This window comes from Hevea brasiliensis, chromosome 4 (genome assembly GCF_030052815.1).
Source record: "Hevea brasiliensis isolate MT/VB/25A 57/8 chromosome 4, ASM3005281v1, whole genome shotgun sequence".
Taxonomy (NCBI): Eukaryota; Viridiplantae; Streptophyta; class Magnoliopsida; order Malpighiales; family Euphorbiaceae; genus Hevea; species Hevea brasiliensis.
In genome coordinates, this window is record NC_079496.1 from 6,372,236 (window position 1) to 6,380,446 (window position 8,211).

General features: G+C 33.4%; 1 protein-coding gene across 2 annotated transcripts; it reads left to right on the top strand.

Annotated features, from left to right (window-relative positions):
• The first annotated feature begins 1,434 nt into the window (after nucleotides 1-1,434).
• On the top strand, nucleotides 1,435-6,746 carry LOC110659491 (probable methyltransferase PMT3). Of its 2 annotated transcripts, XM_021817442.2 has the most exons (8): nucleotides 1,435-1,685; nucleotides 2,844-3,320; nucleotides 3,455-3,619; nucleotides 3,748-3,930; nucleotides 4,083-4,677; nucleotides 5,248-5,360; nucleotides 5,454-5,674; nucleotides 6,049-6,746. In XM_021817442.2, exons 2-8 carry the CDS (start codon nucleotides 3,048-3,050, stop codon nucleotides 6,365-6,367), a joined length of 1,869 nt encoding a protein of 622 aa, XP_021673134.2. In that variant the 5' UTR covers nucleotides 1,435-1,685; nucleotides 2,844-3,047; the 3' UTR covers nucleotides 6,368-6,746. The 2 variants fall into 2 exon arrangements, with proteins under 2 accessions (XP_021673134.2, XP_058001165.1); XM_058145182.1 differs by lacking the exon at nucleotides 1,435-1,685 and having other exon boundaries at nucleotides 1,692-3,320.
• Nucleotides 6,747-8,211: the final 1,465 nt, after the last annotated feature.

Genomic DNA, 8,211 nt, shown 5'->3' on the forward strand with positions numbered 1-8,211 from the left:
AAGTTGGAAGGTCGCTTTCACTTCCTAATCAAAAAGGAATAAGCCAATCTGTCCTCACGTTAGTACTTTAGGCCTCAGGGCACTTGGCTGTATCTACCCCACTCAGCTGCTTGAAAGTGGCCACTAACTCAGATTTAATCTGACAAATGTTTGGAAAATTGCCTGCTCATGTAGAGCTGTTCCATAACAGTTGCTTTCTCAACGGAAATTATAATTTCATTTCTAAAATTTATATAAAATTTATATAAAACTCGCATATTAATTATTAAAAATATTAATTAATTATTTAACCCTTTTAAAATTTTTTTATTAATTACAAAATCATTTATGTATCTTACAAAATATCCCTAAATATTATAACAATTTATAAATAACCTCTTATATTTTTATAAAAATAAACATACAAGGATTTTAAATAATTATTTACAAATTAATCCTTAATTTATTAATTAAAAATTCATCTTTACATTTTAACAATATAATATAAAACGTAAGTACAGTTTAATAGTTAATTTTTGTAAAGTTTCACTTTACTAATTAATAATCAATTTTGTAATTAATAGATGTTTTGTAAAATTAAATATTAATTATGTTAAAAATTTGAATATGTAATTTACAAAATTTTAATTTGTAAAATTAAAGATAAAACAATTAAAATTTTTAATTTTGGCACACTAAAGATTATTTTGTTAATAAATTAAAACCTTAAAAACTATTTTATTTCTATTGAAATTTATAAATAAAGAGTATTTTGATTTTTTTAAATTAATGATAATTTTAGATGGAAAATTGGACAATGATTAATCTATAAACTTTTTGAAATATCAAAGATTAAACAAGTGAATTTTAAAAGTTTGGAAATTAATATATTGATTTTACTAAATTTTAGAATTTAATTTATAAATTTTATTAAACTTCATATACTAAATTGTCTTAGATATAAAATATAGTAAAAGAACATTTTAATTATTTTTAATAAAATTAATGATAATTTACCTGTAATTCTAATAATAGTAATTAATATATAAATTTATTTAAATATAAAGAATTTAAAATATGAATTTTAAAAATACAATAATTAATTTATAAGTTTTATTATACTTCAAGAATTACATTATAATTTACCATATTATTTTAACAGCTATCTTAAATGTATTAATTAAAAATTATTTTTATATGAAACTAGAAAAATATTTTTTTAAAAAAATTGTGAAATCTCAATTAATTGAGGAATTCACATTTGTTTCAACTATTCCTATATGAGATCTGCTTCTTCTTTCTTCTTCTTGCACCTTAAAATTCCTTCTTTTTTTTTTTTTTTTTTTAACTAATGCTTAGTTTATTAATTATGTTAATATTGTTAATTAATGTTTAATTTAGTAATTATTTGATTATTTCAAAAATTAAAATACTACAAATGCTTGCCATGATTGGAAGAGTAAATCAACAGGCGGATATTATACAAACAGCGGCTGAACCTTACACTGACACTGAACCAAGCCTCTCTCTCTTTCTCAAAATAGGAAAACCAAATCGATTTTTGAGATCTAATCTCTCTCTCCTTTCCACTATCGCGGTTCCTTGTCTCTTACGCGTTTCTTCTTGTGGAACGTAGCATCTTTCTTTACCCTAGATCTCTCGTGCATATCTAGGACTCTGCTCATTTCTTTATTCAATCAAACCCAGTAAGCTATCTTTTATTGCTTTTTTTTAAAACAATTTTTTTATTGTTTCTTTGTGCTAATATGTGGGTTTTGCTTAAAAGATGTGATTTTTTTGCTGGATCTGATTGGAATCCGATCTAAGTTTTGATTGGCTTGGTTAATAACTTAGATATTGATCGGTTTTTTGTTAGGACTGGATGCATCAATTTGTTTTAATGTCATTCTTTGCTTGATAAACGAGTCAATTGTATTAGTTATTGGTTTGTAATGCAAAGTAGCAGCTTTGCTCCAGATCTGCTAGTTTTGGTCCACTTAAGTTGCTTGCGTAGCTTCCATTTTGTTGGTTAACTTTTATTTCAACTAAATTACCTATTGTATAACTAATATTGCTTTTCAATCCCAGTCTTTGCCTCTAATTGGATCAATCCTTTTCATTTTGGTTGGATGTCCATTTACTAGATTCAATCAGAGGAAGTTAGAAATGTTATATGTATATAGCTTTAGTAATTGGCAACACTCATAATATTGTATTATTGAACATTATTCTGCGGTTTTTTACCAGGAACACGGATCTAAATCTTTTAAGAAAAGCTTGCAACTTGCTGTTTAACTTTTTTTTTTTTTTTCACAATTCATAAAGGATGGCGCTCATAAAATTTTAATATTGAACTTTAGTCTGCGATTTTCTGCTAGAACGCGGATCTAAATGTTAAAAGACAAGCTTGCAATTTGCTGTTCAACTTTTTTTGTTGTTTTACTGAATTCATAAAGATTGTGTGCTTGTTTTTTCCAACAGTTGGGCAGTAGGCATCTTTAGTCTTAGACTCATGCTTTCTTGATTTCAATGGTTTTGATGTTCTTTTTACACCCGATAAACTGTTATCCTTTATCAACTGTTCAAACTTGAACTAGGTTATTCGGTTTTCTCAAATGACTCATTAGTTTTATTTGCAGGATTTCTTGCTTTTCGACTTCTTTTGTTTTGTTTTATTTCTTGCTCTTTGCACCAGCAAGTATCTAATATGGCTTTTTGGAATTGAGAAACATATCTGAAGATTCATTCCAAAGATTTGTAACATAAACTGTTGGATATGTTCTTACATCTACCAGCTTATCCAATTCCAAATATTTTCATTTGGATTTTACTAACGGTCCCTTCATTTTTTACCCTTTTAACAGGCCGATGTCTTCCTATCTAATAAATCCCAAGTGAATTTGTATCGGTTTATTTTTCTCTGATGTTAGAGCCTTGAAGTTTGAGTGATCAAAGAAACAGGTTGGTAAGATTGGCAAAGGATCGTTATAGTGGGATGAGATCTGCATTATGATCTTGTAGTGCTTGGGTGGGAAAATCTGTTCGAATTTTTTGCAATTAGGTATAAAATGAGGGGAAGATCTGATGGGAACCAGAAGAAGCGGTTAATCACTTCTGTCTGTGTAGTGGCAATCTTTCTAGGATTTATGTATTTTTATTATGGATCCTTTTTTGGCTCCCAAAGCCGTGGTGCTGCAGCTTTAGAATATGGCAGCAAGTCCTTGAGAAAACTTGGGTCATCTTATTTGGGAGGGGATGATGATTCTGATGGAAAACAAGATGATTCTACCAAATTTGGGCAGGAAGATGGAGGGGAATATACTGTGCCAAAGAGCTTCCCTGTAAGGCTCTTTACTGCTTACTTGGTCTTCAGAATCACCCCATTCCCCTTTCCCTTTAATTTGATAGTTATAATTTTCCTTGTAAGTGTTGTTTAATTGATATTGATTCAGTTGTCTAATCTTTATTTTGAAAGGTTTGTGACAATCGACATTCAGAACTCATTCCCTGTTTAGACAGAAATCTGATATATCAAATGAGATTGAAGTTGGATCTCTCTTTGATGGAGCACTATGAACGACATTGCCCTCCTCCAGAAAGGCGATATAATTGCTTGATTCCTCCGCCACCAGGGTACAAGGTGAATATGTGCTAAAGCTTATTAGTCAGAGTGGTATCACAATCTTTTTCTTGTTGTTATTGTCTTAACAATTTTAGGTTTGGTATGTATCAGTTGTTCAACTGTTATGTTGTCCTATCATTATACAGATACCAATTAAGTGGCCAAAAAGTAGAGATGAAGTATGGAAAGCAAACATTCCTCATACTCACCTTGCGCATGAGAAATCTGATCAGAACTGGATGGTTGTGAAAGGTGACAAGATAAGTTTTCCTGGGGGAGGCACACATTTTCACTATGGAGCTGATAAATATATTGCTTCAATTGCAAATGTAAGACTGCCAACTCAGATCCTTATTACTTGATTTCAAATCCCCTTCGTGATGCATATTCTTTATTTCTGCACTGTATATTATTTGTTAGCTCATACCCTGGATGGTTTGGACTTTGGGAGTGATTATTTTGTTTCTTGTCTGATTTGCAGATGCTTAACTTTTCAAAAAATAATTTAAACAATGAAGGAAGGCTGAGAACAGTTCTGGATGTTGGCTGTGGTGTTGCTAGCTTTGGTGCTTATCTACTGTCTTCCAATATCATTGCAATGTCCTTGGCACCTAATGATGTGCATCAAAACCAAATCCAATTTGCCCTAGAAAGAGGAATTCCTGCATATCTTGGTGTTCTAGGGACCAAGAGACTCCCTTACCCAAGCAGGTCTTTTGAGCTTGCCCACTGTTCACGTTGTAGAATAGATTGGCTTCAGAGGGATGGTATTCTTCTTCTTGAGCTTGATCGTTTACTTAGACCAGGAGGCTATTTTGCCTACTCCTCTCCTGAAGCTTATGCACAAGATGAAGAAGATCTCAGGATTTGGAGAGAAATGAGTGCACTTGTGGAACGGATGTGTTGGAAAATAGCTGCTAAGAGGAACCAGACTGTCGTTTGGCAAAAGCCCTTAACAAATGACTGTTATATGGAAAGAGAAGCTGGCACACAACCTCCTCTCTGTCGATCTGATGATGATCCAGATGCAGTGTGGGGTGTGCAAATGGAAGCTTGCATCACACCTTATTCTGATCGTGAGTTTTCTCTTCCGCTTATTTTCCTGTCATCTAACAATGATAAAAATAAAAATATCTAAATTCTGTTTATTAATATTAATCTTTTCTTTTTCTTTGTAAGTTTGCTGTTCATTAAGAACTAATGAATTACTTCCTGAAATGAAGTGGCAGTTAGGATTCCTCAGACTTTGATTAAATGTTGCCCTTAGAGCATGAACAGGAGTGTTATAACTTATAGGGCTATTCAAAATTCGATGCTTATGTTGAGATGTGCAAAGAGGTCTCCTAGGCTTGTAATGTCTTGTGACTTCATTATAATCACATGTGGCTCTAGAGTTGATAGTCTCACAAAGTTATTTTGTATTTCATATCTGCTTTTAGCAGTGATTGATTTATTTGGCTTCACTTTGCAACTGTGTTTGTCATTTGGATTTTTGTAATGCTTTGTTCCTTTTGTTGAAAGATGAAAAAAAGAGAAATAATTATCTATTAGCTGCGTTGTTTTTACATTATACGTGTGTGCTCTGTAAAGTTTTCCATATTTTGTCTGAAGCCCTTATTTAACTGTAATTTTTTTCCCCCAATCAGATGACCAGAGAGTTAAGGGGAGTGGTTTGGCTCCTTGGCCAGCTAGACTAACAACTCCTCCTCCTAGCCTTGCTGATTTTGGCTATTCCAGTGAAATGTTTGCGAAGGACACGGTAAATAATTGAAGTGTGCTTCAAAACATGTCTTCTTTTCAGTAGTAATGTACAGATAAGAACTTAGGCTTTGGTATTTCTTATGTGCTGTAGGAACTTTGGAGACATAGAGTGGAGAATTATTGGAATCTCCTGAGTCCAAAGATTCAATCAGACACCCTGAGGAACTTGATGGACATGAAAGCAAACTTGGGTTCATTTGCAGCTGCCCTTAAAGACAAGGATGTTTGGGTGATGAATGTTGTGCCTGAAGATGGACCAAACACACTGAAAGTGATATATGACAGAGGCCTGATTGGCACTGTACATAACTGGTATGGAAATCAACCTAGTTAAATTGATTTGTACTGGTCATCTTATTTTTATTCTCTCAAATATCACTGTATTGTGCCCTGATCTCCTGGGCACCTTAGATCATGTTAATTCATTCCAGGTTCTTTACAATGCTGACGATACAATAATTAATTGTAAATTTTTTCTATTTGCTAATCCACAAAAAGGCAGTAGACAGTGAAATGGACTCATTTCTCAACCCAGCCTGTGGGACATATGTGTTTATAGCTAATTGTTTCTCTTTTATTTATTTGATGATTGCTTTTCATTTCCATCAACTTTCCTGTCTTGGCATCTTTGATGTGATAGATTTGGTATTGAAATTCACATGATATATTTAAGTATGCTTTGACAGGTGCGAAGCCTTTTCAACATATCCTCGGACCTATGATTTGCTCCATGCTTGGACTGTCTTTTCCGACATTGAGAAGAAAGGCTGTAGTGCTGAAGATTTGCTTATAGAGATGGATCGAATGCTTAGACCTAGTGGTTTTATAATCATTCGTGATAAACAAAGTGTGGTAGATCATGTAAAGAAATATGTAGTGGCATTGCACTGGGAAGCAGTGACAACTGATTCCAGTTCAGAATCAGATGAGGATGGAGATGATATCGTGATTGTTATCCAAAAGAAGTTGTGGCTAACAAGCGAAAGCATCAGAGATACAGAATAGGACACCAAAGTATGTCCTTCAATTCTTCTCTATATTCCAAATTCCAAGTGCTCCAACAGGTTAAGAAAGTTGTTTCAGGCAGTGATGCAGTAAACAATTTCATTTTATAGCATTAAGTACCGTTCACATTAAAATTTTCCAGTCCATATAATTGATTCAATTTAATAGAGATAAACTATCAGCAATTCAGCTTCTTTAGGCTATTCTTCTTTATCTTTTTTGTCACCCTTTTTTGTTTTTAGTTTTGAATGTAATGGAAAGTACTTAAGCTATTGATGAATAACCCCACAAAATATGTGCAGCTGAAGTAGATAAGAATTCTGGCTTCTAATTGTCTAATTATTTATAAATGAATCTATTTGCTTAAAGTTATGTTTTATATTGTGCAATTACATAATTGGTACTGGATATATTTTTTCTTTTTTTAACAAAATACTTGATAGATTTATTATTGAAGTCGTAGCTGGTTCCTCTTGTATTTTGATGCAAGCTCCTTAGTTGTAGTTGATATTTGCCAACCCTTCTCCCGGGTGGATGCCATGCCGCTAAATCATTGGTGTGTCTCATGATATTTTGCCAAGCATGTTTCGGAACAAGGACAGTTTTCTTGTTTCAGATATTGTGTTTATGTGTTTTACAGAGGAATGTGTGATAGCATTCTACTTATAATCGGCCAGCATTTAGGGAGCCCAAAATTATTGACTATTCTGTCGGTTAAAAAGAAGAGTGAACCCCACTATCGCCACCAACAGACCAAACCATTAACGCGTCAGAATTATTTCACATATAAAAATATTACTGCAAATTATATATCTTTATTTGCCAATTTATACAATACTGTAATTCTAATCATTAAGTTACTAAACACTTTATAATTAATTATTACTCATGAATGCAAACGGTTAGCCACTGCCCTCTAACAATTGGTCGTTAAACGCCAACAATTGAGTGCAATCAGCGAACCAAGTAGATCTTAGAGCTGATCAGTCATATTTAAAACATTAAACATCCAAGTAATTTTCAATTTCATCGTGTGTGTTTGTGTGTGTGTGTGTGTCTATATATATATATATATATATATATATATATATATATAGACACGTGTGTGTGTGTGTGTGTGGTTTGAAAACAATAGCAAGCCCCCTAGTGGTCCCTATACTTCATTTATATATGCAGGAGGAGATGGGTCATCTCGTTATTGCTTTTACAACTGTGGCGGCAATCTAACCAACATATCCATATATGGGTAGTACAAAAAATACATTCAATTACCAAGCACATGTAATGTTACTGCAATCTCTAATGTTGTCAAGTGGGCTTCTGTTCCCTCCCATTGCACATACAAATTGCGACAATTACCAATCCCTTTGTCAGTTCCCATTGGCCATGGTTCCTTAACCCCATCTATCCGCCACCCATAACCACTCCATTCCTTTGTCCTATCTATCAAGCCAACATCCATCATGTTATTTGACTCCAATTTCCTGCCCATCTGGGGTACACAGAGACCCTTTTACAGGCTGACCGCAAACCACAAACTCTTGGTTTCTCCTGCTCTTCCTTGTTTTTTGCCTTGCCAAGTGAAAATATACTCTAGTACAAGGGCAAAATGGACCAGGGATTGTGTTTGTGTTGTGATATATGGCATAAACAGCTGCAAACTTTTGACTCTCGCTTATGTCTTGTGCTTTTAATTAAGCTCTTTCCAATTGGCAAGTGACAATATTGTTGGCTTGGTGCGTATCTTGTTTCACTTTAATATCTGTTGTTGGCTGGACGGCAAGGCCAAGACAAACTAGAGGCCTAGAACAACCAAGCAAATATGTGGCGAGCTTAAGTGATAT

Coding starts and splice junctions, on each gene's coding strand:
- LOC110659491 (XM_021817442.2), top strand. CDS start 3,048: ATGAGGGGAAGATCTGATGGGAACCAGAAGAAGCGGTTAATCACTTCT. Junction 3,620..3,747: donor CTCCGCCACCAGGGTACAAG/GTGAATATGTGC, acceptor ATCATTATACAG/ATACCAATTAAGTGGCCAAA. Junction 5,361..5,453: donor AAATGTTTGCGAAGGACACG/GTAAATAATTGA, acceptor TATGTGCTGTAG/GAACTTTGGAGACATAGAGT.